The sequence below is a fragment of the Narcine bancroftii genome, chromosome 10, assembly GCF_036971445.1.
Source record: "Narcine bancroftii isolate sNarBan1 chromosome 10, sNarBan1.hap1, whole genome shotgun sequence".
Classification (NCBI taxonomy): domain Eukaryota; kingdom Metazoa; phylum Chordata; class Chondrichthyes; order Torpediniformes; family Narcinidae; genus Narcine; species Narcine bancroftii.
Window position 1 is genome coordinate 91,343,710 of NC_091478.1, and position 18,169 is coordinate 91,361,878.

At 40.3% G+C, this 18,169-nt stretch overlaps 1 protein-coding gene and 1 long non-coding RNA gene across 5 annotated transcripts in view; one reads left to right on the top strand and one right to left on the bottom strand.

Moving 5' to 3' along the window:
• The window catches only part of phlpp2 (PH domain and leucine rich repeat protein phosphatase 2), an 89,042-nt gene extending 85,300 nt beyond the window's left edge, over positions 1 to 3,742 (bottom strand). For 3 of the 4 annotated variants that reach the window (XR_011345875.1, XM_069901800.1, XM_069901797.1), the window contains exons 1-2: positions 3,307 to 3,742; positions 349 to 641 (exon numbers count right to left, since the gene is read on the bottom strand). Coding sequence is in view for 3 of the 4 variants with exons in the window: in XM_069901800.1 (XP_069757901.1) it covers positions 349 to 641; positions 3,307 to 3,501 (488 nt within the window). In the remaining variant the exon portion in view is untranslated. Of the gene's footprint in view, positions 1 to 348; positions 642 to 2,744; positions 2,894 to 3,306 lie in introns of those variants that run through there. The other variant, XM_069901798.1, reaches the window with a different exon arrangement.
• Positions 3,353 to 14,617, top strand: LOC138744932 (uncharacterized). Its single transcript, XR_011345877.1, has 2 exons — positions 3,353 to 4,312; positions 11,042 to 14,617. It is a non-coding gene; the product is annotated as an uncharacterized lncRNA (long non-coding RNA).
• The last annotated feature ends 3,552 nt before the right edge of the window (positions 14,618 to 18,169 follow it).

Genomic DNA, 18,169 nt, shown 5'->3' on the forward strand with positions numbered 1-18,169 from the left:
GCTTGTTTCTGTGTTCTATGGCTCTTATCATTATTGGTTCAATGAGAGCTGGCTCTCATTGGCTGTCCTGCTTATTGCAGGTATGGTCTATTTCATTTCCTGAAGAATTACAAAAGGATTATCGATGAAGCAATTGAAAATGGTTATTTTAAAAATGGTTAGATGAACTTCTCTTCCACCAATTTCACTTTCCTTGTCAAAAAACTCTGAACTCCACAAAATGATTCGCTGCCCAAATGTTATCATGGATTCCTCCAAATAAACAGCTGCCATTTAAGGCTATGAAAATATACATGATAAAATTTAGTAAGATAATTGCAAACACACAATACTATTTTTTTTTCCTACCTGATGAAGTCTCCATGGAGCTGCAGGTACAAATCATCACCATCCTGAGTACACAGCTCAGCTGTTGTCGTTTCAGTGCTGCAGAGTACCAGCTGAAGATCTGAGCCAGATGAAGAACTGGATAAGAGTGATGTACCTGAAGATGCAGAGGAAGAATTGGCCAGTACCATCTCCTTTCCATGAACATATAAGCAACCTCTTCTAATGTCACCTTTGAGCCACTCTCTCTCTCGTAAACCCAAAGTACTCTTCTTTCCAAGGCAACTCCTACTGGCATTGCGCTTCATGTTTCTCTACAAAAAGAAAAATGGATAAATTTTATCATAACATCGGTGTAAATGAGTAAACAGGTTACTTGCATTCAAAACAATAAGGACTCAGAGGAACTCAGTGGGTCAGGCAGGATCCATGGAGAAAAATGACCAGTCAATGTTTCAAGAGACACTTTTTTGAAGAACTGAAAGTTCAGATTGACATGGAAAATTCATGAAGCTTTCAGTATGTAGACAGATAACTAGATTATACATGTGTAATAAAAGGTATGAAAGCCAAGCTGAACTTTAAAATACTTACTGAACAATATACTGTAGTACAAACATGGTGCTGCTCTAATCACAGCACTGCCACAGACCAGGGAGAACAGGGAGCAGAGTACTGCTCCGCAGATCTTACCACCCAGCTTTAATGCTGACAGCTCCATACAGGCTTCAAATGGCCTGTTAAAAGAGATCATTTTTTAAAAAAATACTGCAACCATTGGGTTTGTGCCCAATCTACGCTAGAGAGTGTAACATGAGGGGAGAGGACCAGAAACGGGGAAAATATCCACCCCCCCCCCCCGACCACCATCAACGCTGAGAAGAAACATCTGAGATTACCTTACAGGACGGTGACCTTGGCAGTTGGCCAGCAAGAGGATCAGCAGCTGAAGGACAAACACAGGCTGCAGGTCAAAGGACTCACACCAGGCTGTAGAACACTGGCTCACAGGAACCAGATACCAAAATCAGGATTTAAGAAGATGCTGAGGGGAAGAAGGGCTCCTGAAGGGCCTCATGCGCTGAAAGCTTCCTGATTGTCTTGGAGATTTGGATCTGGAGCTCAGGTTGTCAACGGTTTGAATTGGAATCTATGCAGCTATAGGGGCTGCAGGAGTGGGGGGGGGGGGGGGGGGGGGAATCTACAAACACTCAGTGTCCCTGAAGAGACTTTTTTGCTTCTTTTTCTCCTATTGTTTGGGGCACCAGGCAATGCTCATGGCAACTCTTGGTTGGTCTCGTAGCAGATAAAAGTTGAAGTACACCATGTATATTATATTTTTAATGTGTCATTCCGTAACATTAAAAGGAACCTTTTCTCAGAAAGTTTTTTCAGAAAAACTGATTTCTTTAAAAGAAAGCTTACTGGGGGAAAGGTAAAATCTTGCGAGGAATCAAAAAATAATATGGACTCCAAAAATTCATTAACAACAACAAAGGCTCATCAGCAGAATCAAATTAGTTTTTAAGAATCTCAAAGTACTTTCAATTCAGAGAAAATTGCTTTAACCCTAAATTGGGTTAAAACCATCATTTTAGAAAGGGAAAAATTATCCAGGCAAAATATCCTACATCGTTCTCTTTAAGGCTCAAAAACTAAATGCCATGTATTCTTCAAATACATCAATTTATCAACTATAACCGCTACAATAAATCTAACCACTCTAGCAAAATTGAAGTGTTAATGTTACACGCGGAGAAATTTTATTACAGCATATTATTTAACAATTCAGATCATTCTACTGAACTTAAATCCCCAAAATTCGAGAAACATGTGACAGCATTCGTTCAGGTTAAAAGTAATTGACCTATATTGAAATAAATGCAAAGCACCTTACTTTTTACAAGGACAGTAAAGGTGCATTTCAGAGTGCTCAGCATTTCTTTTCTGCAGTTGTGACACAATAGATTAGATCCAAGCAATAACTGGACATTTCAAGGCAACTGTCAATAAATAATCTCAACAGTCCTCTTCCCCTCTTAATCTTCCAGTTGTCCCACGAGTTTGATTATCTTTTACATGCCATTAAGTCCCCTTGTAATCTCCACACAAGACTGCACCCAAGGTGAGGATCCAATCCAGATCACTCTAGCTGCCGGTCAGCAATGCTATCTACTGTCATTGCGCAGGGAAAGCTGCAGATATCGAAACTTTCAGCTAACTTTATATCATTAGTGCTCCTACTATAATTTTTTTGGTAACAACCACATGAGAGATCATATAGATCACTTAAAAGTTTGTTCATTTCCAAGGAAACATTACAATGGGGTGGGGGGGGGAGAGGAATTAAGCTTTCAATCGAAAGAATATTCACTAGTAACAGTATTATAAATCTTCAAAGTACTCCAAAAAAATACCTGTTTGGTTTTAATGCAATAACCCAAGCATTAATAGTCTGATTCCATCATAGTGCCCCCAGAAACCTTTGAAATCACCAGTGCCCACAAGCCCATTGTTCTTTTACGGATTCCATGAATGGAGAGCTTTCAACCTCCAGCTATTATTCCAGTCAGGGCAAAAGGTAAAATCCCGCAGATGGCGAAAATCCGAAACACAGCAGAAAATGCTGAAGACGCCCCGCCCCGCCCCAATGTCTAAATCACCTATCAGACAAACCCGTTCCCGGGCACCTTCGGCCGGTTGCCGGTTAAGCGAGGTAGGAGACAGGCAGAAAAGTGAGAGGATGGGGGGCACATTAAATTGACGTTGATTCTCAATGCAATAACACAGGGGAAAGGGTTTAATTTAGTCAGGAGTTTCTAATAATCAAAGGGGGAGCGACCGTGCATCTTCGCGGCGTTTTCTGTTCCCCTGCAATCGTCGTATCTGGAAACTCTGGCCCCACGATTAAGTTTAATCGGAACATTTAAAAGCGGCTCGTTGGAGAAGGGCTCGGACGGAATCGCCGCCACACGGTACCTTTAAGACGCGCACACCCCTCCCCGCCGCCGAGCCGGAGCGGCATCCGGGTCCGGGCTCCCCCCTCACTGCGGCGCCGCCAGCCGGAGCGTTGGCCACACGCGGTGGTGGCGGCTCCCCGTCGCCGAGCGGCGGCCCCGTCGAACGGGCAGCCCGCCCTCCGCCCTCCGCCGCCGGCGGGGAGACCTCAGCCATCGGCAGTCAGAGCCGCATCCGGAGCAGCAACCAAACGAAGCAAGGACAAAATAAGAATAAATCCGAGAAGAGCCGGGGACGTCGACGGATGCGGGAAAAGCGGCCGTGACTGGAGGGATGCGGGTTCCAAGGGGCTCTTCAGCGGGCGCCCGTCGCCATGATGACAGCGTTGTGCCGGGGAGAGGCGGGGGCGCGTCGACTGAGCAGCGACCCGACTTCATTTGCATACGCCTCACGTCTCGTTCAAGACCCCGTGCGTCCTTTGCATACGCCTCACGTCCTGTTCAAGACCCCGGGCGTCCTTTGCATACGCCTCACGTCTCGTTCAAGACCCCGTGCGTCCTTTGCATACGCCTCACGTCTCGTTCAAGACCCCGTGCGTCCTTTGCATACGCCTCACGTTCCGTTCAAGACCCCGTGCGTCCTTTGCATACGCCTCACGTCCCGTTCAAGACCCCGGGCGTCCTTTGCATACGCCTCACGTCTCATTCAAGACCCCGGGCGTCCTTTGCATACGCCTCACGTCTCGTTCAAGGCGTCCTTTGCACCGTCGCTTGAATGGCCCGGGCTCTCGCTGGGCAGTGCGTCATTTGGGGACCACGGACGGACGACTTGGCCCTGCAGCTCGCCCCAGGTTCCGGGTATTTGCCCCCCCCCCCCGCCCCCCCCGGAGATGACACGGGCTGGACTGTATGATCGAGGCCGCACGAAGAAGAAAACATTCCACTGAATAAAACTCGTGGTCTGGTCGAGTTAGTGGGCGGGCTGGACCCTCCTGCGCGATGACTGCAAAGAGAGACCGCAAATGACAGTGAGTAAATTAGTAACCAATGCAACTAGTTACTCGAACCCGACCTTTCCTTCGGCAGCTTGGCTGGGGCGGGGGGGGGGGGGCGGGGGGGGGGGGGGCGGGGGGGGGGGGGCGGGGGGGGGGGGGGGCGGGGGGGGGGGGGGCGGGGGGGGGGGGGGGCGGGGGGGGGGGGGGGCGGGGGGGGGGGGGGCGGGGGGGCGACTGACCCACAATAGAGAAAGGGTCCATTATTACTGGAACACGCTGGGAAGAGTCGGAATGACAAGATCGTCCACAGATCCTGCCTTATCTGTGGACGATCCTGTCATTCCAGCTCGTCCCAGCCTATTCTATTTTTACTGCGGTGCTCCAGCAATAATGGACAGACAATAGACAAAGGGGCAATCGACCCGTGTGAGTCAGTCGCCCTCCATCCCAGCAAGGCTGCCCAAGGAGAGGGAGGGTTTGAGAAATAGTTACATTCGTTACTAATTGCAGTCTCTCTCTTTCGTGCCTGACAACTGAAGTCATCGCGCAGGAGAGATGCCCATTTTCTGCTGAAGGTCTGGAATGACATCCTGAAATGTTACGTTTCCTGCCTTTATTAAAACAGTAGAAATTCGAGGAAGTGCTGAGACCGCATCTGGAATCTAGAACGTGGGGTGGGGAGGAGGGGGGGGGGGCGTTCATCTCCAGGAAAGAGTGGTAATAGAGGGAGTGGAGCACAGGTTTGCCCGATTAATTTCTAGGATGGCGTGTCGGTCACAAAAGGAGAGCCTTTGCAGACAAACGTATACTCTCACGTTTAGAAAAATGGGAGAGGGTCTGTCTCATGGTTCTTACTGGGCTTAGCCTCAGCAGGAATGGCTTGTCCTCCCGTTTGTGCCAGAATCTCGAAATGAAAGGTGGGAAATGGGAAGACAATTCTTCAACCAGGAGGCAACGAATCTTTAAAAATTCTTAATGCAAGAATGCAGTGGAGGGAGGGTCAGTTGCAAAGAACGTTCAAGACAGAGAATCATGGTTTCCAGACAGAACCCAATGTCCTTTCATGCAGGATATGGATACGGAATCAGCCATATTTTTATTGAATGATGGATATATCATATAGATATATCTTGGCGCCTCACAGTTTGGCGGGCAGCAACCTCCTTTGAAGAAGACCGCAGAGCCCACCTCACTGACAAAAGGCAAAGGAGGAAAAACCCAACACCCAACCCCAACCAACCAATTTTCCCCTGCAGCCGCTGCAACCGTGTCTGCCTGTCCCGCATCGGACTTGTCAGCCACAAACGAGCCTGCAGCTGACGTGGACTTTTACCCCCTCCATAAATCTTCATCCGCGAAGCCAAGCCAAAGAAGATATATATCTATAGAGATATAGATATATATATATATATGTGTGTGTGTGTATGTGTATATATATATGTATAGATATAAACGTAGGTGGTCTATTTTACCCTTGAACATGACCAGCCCACCCACTTACTGGATCTCTACTTTCTCAGGGTCCAAAAATCTACTCCTTGATTAGGCTTCCAGTCATCAATGATAGAATTCCTAAGATTCACAGCTTAAAATAAGAAAAGGTTTCACATGTCAAGAGTACCCGACTCATTAACCTGAAACCATGCCTGGCTGTCCCAAATGCTCTAGTCTCCCAAATGCTCTAGTGTCCCCTGCAAATGAACAATTCATCTCAGAATCATACATGTCTAAATGAGATCCCATTTCATTCATTTGAGCAGGATTAAAGCTTTGTTGCTCATTGGTTACCCTTTACTTTCTGTGGATGCTGTCTGACCTGCTGAGTTACTCCAGTACATTTGTGTATTGCTCTTTACTCAAGGTACTTTCACGAAGGGCTCAGACCCAAAACATTGGTTATAGGTCTTTGCCTCCAGTGGACACTGCAGACCTGCATTTTTGTGTATTAACTTTAAACTAAATGGTAGGAGGGTGGTTTCAACAGTTTGAAAAAGTATGAATAAAGCTAAAGTGAAGGAAAGCATAGAAGTTATTGAAGTCTGCAGAATAAAAAAATGGACAGAAAGTTTAAGAAAGAGTAAGAATTTAACCTCATTCTTCCCAATTAAGTTAGGAATCAGGGAACAGAAGATAACCCTGAAGTGATTGTCACTTTTTAAAAAATATTTTATTTAAAATCAACACATGACAATTATGACAATTAATAAAATCATAAATCACTCTGTTACAGAACTTACAAAAACATGCTGACTTATATACAAAAAATAAAGGAAAAAATTTTTAAAAACCCATATAAACCCCAACTAATACCCACCCCTCACCCAAACTTTACAAGTCATTTTCAGCTAAAATGAGGACAAAAGGAAAATAGAAGGGTCGTCATTATTGGAGACAATTTACCAACATGGGAAATGGAAAATGATGTAGCTCAGTAACAAGATTAAAGGTAAACTTTCTGGTAGCTAAATCTAGAATGTTATAAAAATGCAATGTAGGAAAACTGCAGAATTAAATGGGAACATAGTTGATAACTTCCCTGACATGCTAGCTTTCTTGTTTGATTTTAAACATGGAGACATGAGAAGCACACAGTTTGCCATTCTCTAAAAGAATCTGCAACTTTGTATGTCTTGTGCCTCTGTGAGAAGCTTTTAAACTTGGCAAGGTAAAAATCTTTATCATGTTTTTGTTTAATAATTTTTTTTTCAATTATTTTCTATTTCTCCAGAATATCTAAAATGTCAACAGAATAATCTGTAAAAAAATTCATGGAAGATTATAGTAAGACCATGCAGATGTCACAATGTGGAAGCAACCAGGTTATCACAGAGCTGAATAATTAACCGTCAGAAAGAATAAGTTAGTTACATCCTCCATCATCTTCTTTAAATGGTTCACCTAAAGTACAGCTTAAGCTAATAACTTTAAAATACATCTTGATATAGCATCCATCGAGTCCTCTTAATGCCCTAGAAAATTACAACTAATAAAAGCAGGAAACACTGAAAATTCTCAATACTTCAGGCAGTGTTCTGTGGAGAGTGGAGTTACTGATTTAGGTCAGCATCCCTTAGTTGCTTTTTGAACCATAGAACAACAACACAGAAATAGGCCCTACTGCAAGTCTTGACCATGTCAAAACTATTTTTCTGCCTAGTTTTATCAATATGCACCTGGACCAAAACTCTCCATACTATTCCCATGCATATATCCAAATCAGAATTTATTGTCATTAACAGGTCACGAAATTCATTGTTTTGCAGAAGCTTTACAGGTGCAAATATTGCTATAAATTCCATTTTTAAATATAATAAATTTGTGCAAAAAGAACATGAGGTAGTGTCTATGGGTCACTGTCTTTTCAGAAATCCAATGGCAGAGAGGAAGAAGCTGTTTTTGTGCCACTGAGTGTTTGTTTTCAGGCTCTTGTAACTTTTTCCTGATGGTATCAGTGTGACAAGGGCATGGCCTGGGTGGTGAGGATCCTTGATGATTGAGGCTGCTTTCTAAAGATACCACATCCTGTAGATATCTTCATTGGAACGAAAACTAATGCCCATGATGGTGCTGGCTGAGTTCATGTCTTTTTCTGTCCTGTGCATCACTGTCCAGACAAGACAGTGATGCAACCAGTCAGAATGCTCTCCACTGTACACCTGCAGAAATTTGCAAGTGTTTGGTGACCTACCAAATTAAAACTCCTCATGAATTATAGCCACTGGCAAGTCTTCTTCATGATTGCATTGACATAGAGGCCACAGGACAGATCTTCAGAGAGATTGACACCACAAATTAAATTCTTAACCCTTCCATTGCTGACCCCTCAATGAGAACTGGTTCATGTTCTCCTGGGTTTTGCTTATCTTGAGTGCAATTATATCACTCCTGTACTTTATCTCATTGCTGCCTGTGATCCTTCCGATGACCATGGTGACATCGCCATATTTGTAGACGGCATTTGATTTGTGCCTAGCCACACAGACACAAGTGTAGAGCGAGTAGAGCAGTGGGCTACGCACATATTGTTGAGATGCGCCTGCATTGATTGTCAGTGAGGAGAAGACATTTCTGATTCATACCGACTGCAGTCTTTCAATGAGGAAGCCAAGGTTCCAGTTGCAGAGGCCCAGGTTTTGGAACTTGTTGATCAGTACTGAAGATACATTAATGTTGAAACCCCAGCTGTAGTCATTGAAGTAGACTGATGTACATGTGGCTGTTGTTAAGACTGATGCAGAGCCAAGCAGAGAGCTGGTGAGATTGCATCTGCAGGGAGTGATTGTGATGGTAGGCGAATTTCAGAGAGTCATGATCTTTATTGAGGTATGTTAATTCTGCCCATGAACAACCTCTCAAAGCAGTTCATCACAATCAATACCGGACGATAGTCATTGAGTCACCTCATCCTGCACCAATCCAAATTTCTCTTAAGCATTGAAACTGCATCCAATTCTTCGGGTGGCAGCACCTTCCACACTCTGAAGTTCACCCTAATTTTCCCCTTAAACATTTCACTTTTGTATCATTGGATATGGATACCTGATTAATTTCATTTTTTTCCCCTGTAATGATGCATTTAAATAAAAAAAATTTTAAATGTTCATTTTTCACACTTAAGCCATGTACCCTTGTTCTTGTCTCATCCAACCTCAGTGTAAAAAGCTTGCTTGTCTTTATTTCAGATTTCTAGGATTTTTTTTGCTTAAAATTTAGTAAGTATAGATTTTCAAAGGATACTGAAAAATATATTGATTGTACAGAGGTTCAATGACAAAAGAAATTCAAATGAGATTTAAAGTCAAAGTGTTGAGTTACTGGTCTAAAACCATACAAGTGTTCATTTAAGATTTTACAGAATTCTGTAGTTTTGAAGGCTATCATTTTATTGGATATGTAAATCACAAAACAAAGTATTGCAACTAGGCATCTCAGATAAGAAAATATTAGAACCAGGTCAGGCAACATCTATGGAGAAAGTAAGAATTAAAAAAGGTTGATCATAGAACACAAATGCATCTATAAATTCACTGACAACACTACTGTTGGCTGAATAAGGCCAAATCAGAATATAGGATAGAGACTGGTCTAGTTGTTTAGAGTTAGAACAAGAATCTTACTGTCAAGAACAAGTACAGCAAAGTCTATAGAGTTTATGGAGGTGAATCCACAGCACAAAAATGCTAGGTTTATGAACTAGCTTTGTTGTTTGGGAAGAGTTTCCTAATAATTCAAATGCAAAATGAAAGGAATAACATGAATTGCTTTGATATTGAAGTTGCACTGTTCTCTGGCAGTTTTGTTATCAGCAAACCTGACATAAATATTGAATTTGTCAATGCAAAAATTTCTGGAAATAATTACAGCACAGAACAGGCCCTTCAGCACCTATCTATGTAAACCTACTCCACAATCTCATTTTTCCCAACCTCACATAACCCTTTATTTTTCTTACATCAATGTGCCTATCTCAAAGTCTTCTGAATGTATTCTATTGTACATGTCTCCACCACCACCCAGGGCATTGCATTCCAAGCACCCATCAATCTGTCTAAAAACATGCATATCTTAAATTGCACAGCAGAGACAATAGGAGTGTTTGATGGGATGGGAAACAAGATTTTAAAATGGTAATGAAAGCTAGTTAATTATAGATAATCTGCCCAGAGATGCAAATGGAATATGACTGAGAACAATGGAAAGCGACACAAAAGGCTATGAAATCAGAACTGAGGATGTTGCAAATCTGAGGAATGCTGGAAATCCCTGCCTGTTCAGGCAATCTCTTTGCATAAAGGAAAATCAAATTTAACATTGACAAGAAAATTCTGAGGACTCACGATTCTCAGAGAAATTTTTGCCTCACCTCTGACTTAAATGAGTGGTCCCATATTTTTATGCAACATTTCGGCTATAGAAGAAGACAGCATAGGAACAGTCTCCTAAGCCCACGTTTTTGCCAACTAATCTCATCTAGCAGCATCAGGTCCATATCTCTCCAAAATCCTGTTTTTAAAAGATTATGCATAGAGAAACATATTTTAGCAAGCCATTTTGGTGCATTGTGGTACACACCCAAATCAGGGTGCAAATCAATGGCAGTATGAACTTGTGTACTATTTTAATACATTTTAAAATTAATTACATCACATTTTTACTACATCCCTCAACCATTATGTACAGAACACATGGACTCCAAATTCAGATACTACATAAGAAATCCTACAGCGCAGGATTCAAACCCTGGTCCCGGGCGTTGTACAGGCGTTGCACTAACCACTACCCAACTGTGCCGCCCCTTACCTCAGAGATGACACAACATTGCCCAAATATGAAAATGTCCTAAATCTCATATCAAGTCAACATGTTGGTTCAGTATATTTCACTGTTATACTCTGTTCTCAGGCTCAAGATTGCCCAAATAGATGTTTTTGACAAACTCAGTTATTAAAGTGCGAGGTTCAAAGCGGAATTGTTAACGTACTTGCATTAAACATGCTAAGAAGCATGTTTTCATTTTATCAACTGATTAACCAAAGCAGATAGTATCATTGCTACAAATAACCCTTTCTATTAAGCATTTCAATTTAACAATTGTTCCATGCATAACCGATGACAAAGTTCAATGTACAAAATTTTATAGTTCTGACAAAGCACTTTCATCCTGAAATGCTAACCATTTGTTTCTTTAGTTACTACCTGAGCTGCTTAATGTTCGAGCATTGTTTTTAAAATCACATCAGCTTCTGCATTTTTTATTTTCAGCTCCATAATTACTGAAATTATTTGGATGCTAAGATTGTACAACAGCAACAAATTTCCACCCAGAACTAATGTTGAAACATTTTCATAAAAGGATTGAATTAATTCAAGATTAATGGTGCAATATGAAGAAGGCACACCAGTGACTATATTTCATTCGGCGTTTGAGGAGATTTGGTAAGTCACTAAAGACTTGCAAATTTCTGCAGGTGTACCGTGGAGAGCATTCTGACTGGTTGCTTCACTATCTGGTACCGAGACCTTGCCCTTTGCTCACTGCCACAATCAGGAAGAAGGTGTAGGAGCCTGAAGACACACACTCAATGTTACAAAAGCAGCTTCTTCCCCTCCACCATCAGATTTCTGAATAGACAATGAACATATGGACACTACCTCACCTTTCCTGGTTTTGAACTAATTTTAAAAAATTTTGTATTTATTGAATTGTAATTTATAGCAATTTTGTATATTATACTGCACAATACTGCTGTTGCAAAACAACAAATTTTGTGACATAAACTTGATTCTGAAGATTGTGCATTTTAACAGGTAATATTTCTGTGAGATAAAAATTACACCAATTCTGATGCTTTAATTTTTATCTCACAGAAATATTACCTGTTAATGCACAATCTTCAGAATCAAGTTTATGTCACAAAAGTTTTCTAGGTCAACGGCCTTAAATTTCCAGTTCTGTTGATTTTGCAGAAATATATATGTGTTCTTTTATCCTGTTGTTTCAGAAATCATTTTATTTAACCTCCCTGTGCTGGGTGGGAATGGTTTTTGCAATTTTACAAAGACATTCCTTGCTTTTAACAATATGTTGGCACATTGAAGCAACTCCACGTTCACATCCTCCCCCCTCAGGGAGCTCCTTGGGAGGAAGGATACTTGCTTCCATTCCAGTTTAGAGGCTTCTGAGATAACTAATAAGATTAATGATGGGAATTACAGTCTCTTCCATAGATGATGATCAAGGAGAGGCTGATAGAGTTGGTAATTTGAAATTGTGTGCTCTTGATAAATGATGTTGTATTTCAATACCATCATGCATTCCCCTTTCCACTTAAGAGCACTTCAAGGAAACCTTGAGTACATTCTTGAATATTTCTGTCAATTTACCTCATACAGGTTTAGATAAGGCAAGTATATAATTTACACCTCAGCAAATTATCATTCTCCATCTCTGTGTAGAAAGATGGTTCATCTTCACTTGTTCAAAAAATTTGTTTAAACCTTTGAGATTTGTTTAACATTTCCTCTTGTAAGGGATGTAACACATGACAATTATCCCAGGAATTAAATAAATGAATAAATTTACATAAACTTTTATAATGGCAATAAATTAATATTATTTGATGGACCAGATCAAAATGATAATGGAATTCAATAATTAACAGGTAACACTGACTGGAATCCAGTGAAGGCCACAGGTCTAATACAGTATTTCTGAAGCTGAAGAAGTTAAAAAAAAAATTGTCTGACACCTCATTGCCCCTCCCAGCATTGGAACGACAGCGACAAACTACATACTCAAAATGAGGCACTTTGGAGGCAGAAAGCAAATATGATATAGGGATAGGAGATTTATGTTGTGACTGGGTATTAAAAAGAAATCACAGGCTAAAGTAAGGCAAGAATTCTACAAGAGGTAAGGAATAGACTGTGGAGAAAATTTCAACCGTGGCTTCACAATTCATGATGACTGGCTGGGATATGGGGAATTGCAATACCGTGGCTAGTGCGCCAAAGGAGGGGAGAGGAAGAATTTTGAATGAAATGTGTTGAAATGTTGGAAAGCAGATGATCGAGAGCATGATCTTACCAAAAAAGATGAATACTTTTGCATTGTATATATTAAGATTATACACATCTAAGACAGTATCAATTGAGTTGTCAGAGTACACATTGATGTTGCAGAAATTTTAAAAAAATTAAAATACAAAAAGTAAACCCATGCCCACAAATTTGGACATGGCAGGGCAGCTAAACATACCGGATACAAAAATGGATTAGTACAATAGATTTAAGTGATCAATGTCAGTAAAGCTTTGCTCAAGTCGTATCTAGATGGATCAGAGCATGAAGAAAATAAGCTATATCTATCACCACAAAAGTACTTCATCAATTAAACTTGATCAAAGTGCAACGGAATGGAATACAAAACAATGGGAGATGACACTGTTTAAGGGGGTTTTAAAATTCAGAAATTTAAACTATGACAACAATCTTCATAAATTAGTAGCGTTCAGATAAGTGAAAGAACAAAAGGTGAACCAAATGCAACATGTATGAATCTGCAAACTTCAAATCAAGGGGTAATATGGACTAATTGTAGTTGGGATATAGAGGCAGAATATGGTCCTGATAAATCAGTTAATGGATAGTGTGGAAGATATCAAGCCAGAAGATAAATATGCAGTGTAGAAACCTTTTAGAAGAAATAGATATTCATATGTGATGGAGGGTGAAAATGAAGGAAATTGGGTCAGAAAAGTATAATCAAACTGATTTTGATGTTGTTAATACATTTGAATTGTTTAGAAACTACTTCAAGTGCCTTTACAATTTGGTTCCAGATCACAAATCTCCTCGTGACTCATCTCAACAGTCTAAAATCAAGAATTATTGTAGTTCGTTGAATGCCAAAGCAATACTCCAGGGTTTTTGTTAATCTACACATGGGCAATATCATTAGGCGGCTTCTAAAAGTTTTGAGCTGCAAGTTGTAATTACTTAACAATGCAGTACAAATTGATTCCCAATTATATGCCATTGATTTTGCCACTTAATGAGTGCAGAATTCTAAGAAGATCATTTCGATTTGTTAATATTTTAATCATATTCTTGACTCTTTTTGAGGTACTATCCAATAAGTTCAAGTAAAATCCTCCATAGATTTTGACTGCACAATTCCATTTGATTTAACTGTTGCTAGTCATTTAAATGCACACTGTAGTTCAAAATATTTAATCTCAGCAGGGTTCAGAAGTTACCTAGCATAAATGGATACTTTTCTAACCTTCCCCCTCCACCTAAAACCAATACGCTTTAGAATCTGGCACGCAACACGAGCCATCCCTATTAATCCATCCATTATTTTACTAGCTATCAGGTCGCCTCTTTCCTCAGGCAATCCAGTGAAAGTAATAAAATTTGCTCAACCTCTTATAGATACTGCTCTAGAACCCAGGCAACATCTTGGTGAATCTCTTCTACATCTTTAAAGCAACCAGTACTGCAAACTATACTCCAAATATGTCCTAATCAGTTTTACACAGCTGCCACCTGAGTTCACCACATTTATACTGTGTCCCCATTAATGAATTCAAGCATGCAATACATCTTCCTTATTACTTTCAGGGAGCTATGAACTTGCACCTCAAAATCCCAAAATACTTTTGCTCTCACAGTGGAGGATAGGATTTTTTAAATAATTTTTTTTAATTTTTCACACTGTGAACCATATAAACCAAAATATACACAGTGGCATTTTCTCCCTTTTTTTCCCTCTACCCTCCCTCCCCCCTCCAAAACCAATATTCAACATACAGTAAAACCATAAAACAATGTCTTCACACAATGAAAAATAAAAAAAGAAAAATGCATCATCCGTTTTTACATACTGAATCAAATCGTTTTGTCTTCTTAAAATTTTAGGGCGTGAAGGTCTGAAGCAAGCCCTCTCTGTTATGTTCCATGTATGGTTCCCAAATTTGTTCAAATAATGTGACTTTATTTTTTAAATTATATGTTATTTTTTCCAATGGAATACATTTATTCATTTCCATGTAACATTGCTGTATTCTCAGGGTCTCTTCCATTTTCCAAGTTAACATTCTACACTTTTTTGCTACTGCTAAGGCTATCATAATAAATCTTTTTTGCGCTTTATCCAATTTGAGGCCTAATTCATTACTTCTTATGTTACTTTTAAAAATCTCTGGATTTTTTGGTATGTTATTTTGTGTGATTTTATTTAATATCTGATTTAGATCTTTCCAAAACGTATTCACTTTCATACATGCCCAAATTGTATGTATTGTTGACCCCATTTCCTTCTTACAGCAAAAACATCTATTGATAATGTTAGATCCCAATCTTTTAATTTTTGAGGAGTGATATATAACTTGTGTAACCAATTATACTGTATCATGAGTAACCTTATGTTTATTGTTAATACGGCTACACCTCTAGCTTTTGAATTATATGATGCTGCCGCTACGCATCCTACCCAGTCTCTCTTTAATTTGTTATGTTCCACATCAGTTAGATGCGTTTCCTGCACAAATGCTATATCTATTTTTTTTTCAGTAAATTTAATAGCCTCTTCCTTTTAATTTGGTTATGTACTCCATTAATGTTTATGTCATATAGTTCAACATGGCCATGTTATATCTTGTTTACACCTCTTTTCTGCTTCCTCACACCTCCATCCCCCTTTTTCCCATTTTCATCTGTTTTTCCCTTTTAAACTCAATGTATGACAACCCATTTAAAACATAAAATACTCCAACTATTCCCACACCCAATATTACCTTAACCCCAAATGCCTCTGCCTCTTCTCTGAGTTGCCCCTTATCCCTTGCCGGGCAACCACAACTTCCCTTTCCATTTGAGTTGCGATCTTGCTTGCAAGCGTCAACTGATTTCGCAGTGAGTTATTCACTCCCCCACCCCCACCAGAAACTTTTTTTACACATATAACAAAGCTCTCCTTTCCCCCCTTCCCCTCTTTAGTTCTTTACATATACATAAGGCAAAGGAGGAAAAACCCAACACCCAACCCCAACCAACCAATTTTCCCTTGCAACCGCTGCAATCGTGTCTGCCTGTCCCGCATCGGACTGGTCAGCCACAAACGAGCCTGCAGCTGACGTGAACTTTTTACCCCCTCCATAAATCTTCGTCCGCGAAGCCAAGCCAAAGACATATATATATATATATATATATATATATACTTTATCACCTTTCTTAATTCTTGTTACATCTCTTCATCTCTCCTTCTATCCTGCAAACGCTCTGCGAATTCTTGTGCTTTCTCCGGATCCGAGGACAGTCTGTTTTGCACCCGAGGTATAAATATTTTAAGCACAGCTGGATGTCTTAACATGAATTTATAACCTTTTTTCCATAGAATCGATTTTGCTGTATTAAACTCTTTCCCCTTCTTTAAGAGTTCAAAACTTATGTCTGGGTAAAAAAAAACATTTTTTAACCCTTGTATTCCAATGGTTTATTATCTTCTGTAACTTTATTCCTCTCCAATATATTTTCTCTTGTCATATATCTCAAAAATTTTACCAAGATGGATCTTGGTTTTTGATGTGCCTGTGGTTTCGGAGCTAATGCTCTGAGTGCCCTTTCTATTTCCATTTCTTTCTGCATTTCTGTCGTTCCCAGGACCTTCGGGATCCATCCTTTTATAAATTCCTTCATGTCTGTGCCTTCTTCACCCTCCTTCAGGCCCACTATTTTTATGTTGTTTCGCCTACTATAATTTTCCAACATATCAATTTTCTGAAATAACAACTCTTGTGTCTCTTTAATTGTTTTGTCACTTTCTTCCAATTTTTCTCTTAAAAGTCTTTCACTTCCATTTCTACAGCCGTTTCTCGTTCTTCCACGTTTTCTACTCTTTTCCCAATTTGTCATGACCAGCTCTAAACTTTCCATTTTATCTTCTGTTCTTTTCATTTTTCTTTTAATTGCACTAAATTCTAATGACAACCATTCTTTTAATGCTCTCATTTGTTCTTCAAAAAAAGCTTTATCTATATTCTGTCCATCTGTTTTACCTTCTATTTCTCTGTGAAGATCTTGGTTTTCTTCTTCTTCTGTGTCTGTACCTGTGTTTGTCTTCTTCTCTTCTTTGTAAGTGTCTCTTCTGATTCTCCTGATGAGTTGCTTGTATCACTTTGTCAGGTTTCTTGTTGGTGATCCTCGCCTCCTGCTGCTGCTCCTCTTCCCATTCACACCATTGACTTTCTTCCTCTCCTGGTTCCTCACTCCCTCTCCTGCCACCTTCCTCATCTTCCAGCTGAGAGCCCTGATGTCGGGCGTCCCTCAGCTGGTCGCACCATGGTTGCCCGCTCCTTGGCTGAGCCCCCTCCCATCGGCGTTTCCTTTTACCTTTGATTGCGCACTTGTTTGGCTCAGAGAGCCATTTTTGCAGTCCACTGGTCAGAGAGTCGCGACTCCGCGAGGCCGGCACCAACACTCTTCGCCACCATGGCTCCCTGTTCCTTCGTGCAGGTAAGGTCTTCTTCTTTCTTTTCCGGTGAATTTTCTTCTTTTTTCCGTTGTTTTTACATTTTCCTTCTTGGGTGCCATCTTCTTTCCATTCTCTGCAAATTTATCTTCTATTTCTTATACTTTATATTTGTTAAACCTTGACTTTTTTTCTGGAGGGCTGGTTTTACCCTACAGGCCACTACTCCATCACGTGACTCCCACAGTGGAGGATAGGATTTCCCTCATTTTCACTTACTACACTATCAACCTCCACACTCAATAGACCATCATTCCTTTTGCCAATCCTACAACTTTGCAGCACCAAGATTAGGGATTCCTGTCCCTAATTTCTAAGTTTCTGGTTTGCTCTGATCTTCTGCTCCTCATGACAATACCATGCAACAGGAGATTAAAGCACTACCCTTTTACCTCTTCTCACCATCCATGGTTCTGTGTGGTACTTGCAATTTATTGGCACTCCTTTCAATTTAGTGCTTACAATGTCGTGGCATCTACATTAGGAAAAAAACAAATGCAAAGTGGGTGAATGTATCAAAGGACATTTCTAACCAGTCCATAAGAGCAACCCTGAACTTTCAAGTCTATCATTTCAGTTTCATCCTCAGTCTCGTGTCTCATCTTGCTCCAAGAATGTGCAATGCAAGCAACAGTACATTTTGTCTGGGTAACAAGTCATTTATTGAATTTAATAACTTCATGTTCATTCCCTCCCTTTTCTATGAGTGTGACTTTACCTTTCAATTTCACTTTCTTTTTCTCAACTGCTTTTAACAATTGGATTTTAGAGTAATTGTTAACTCTTGCAATGTAGTCTATTGCCTTCACCCATGTACAAACACTCCCAGTTTTCCTCCCACTCTCGAGAATTTAAAA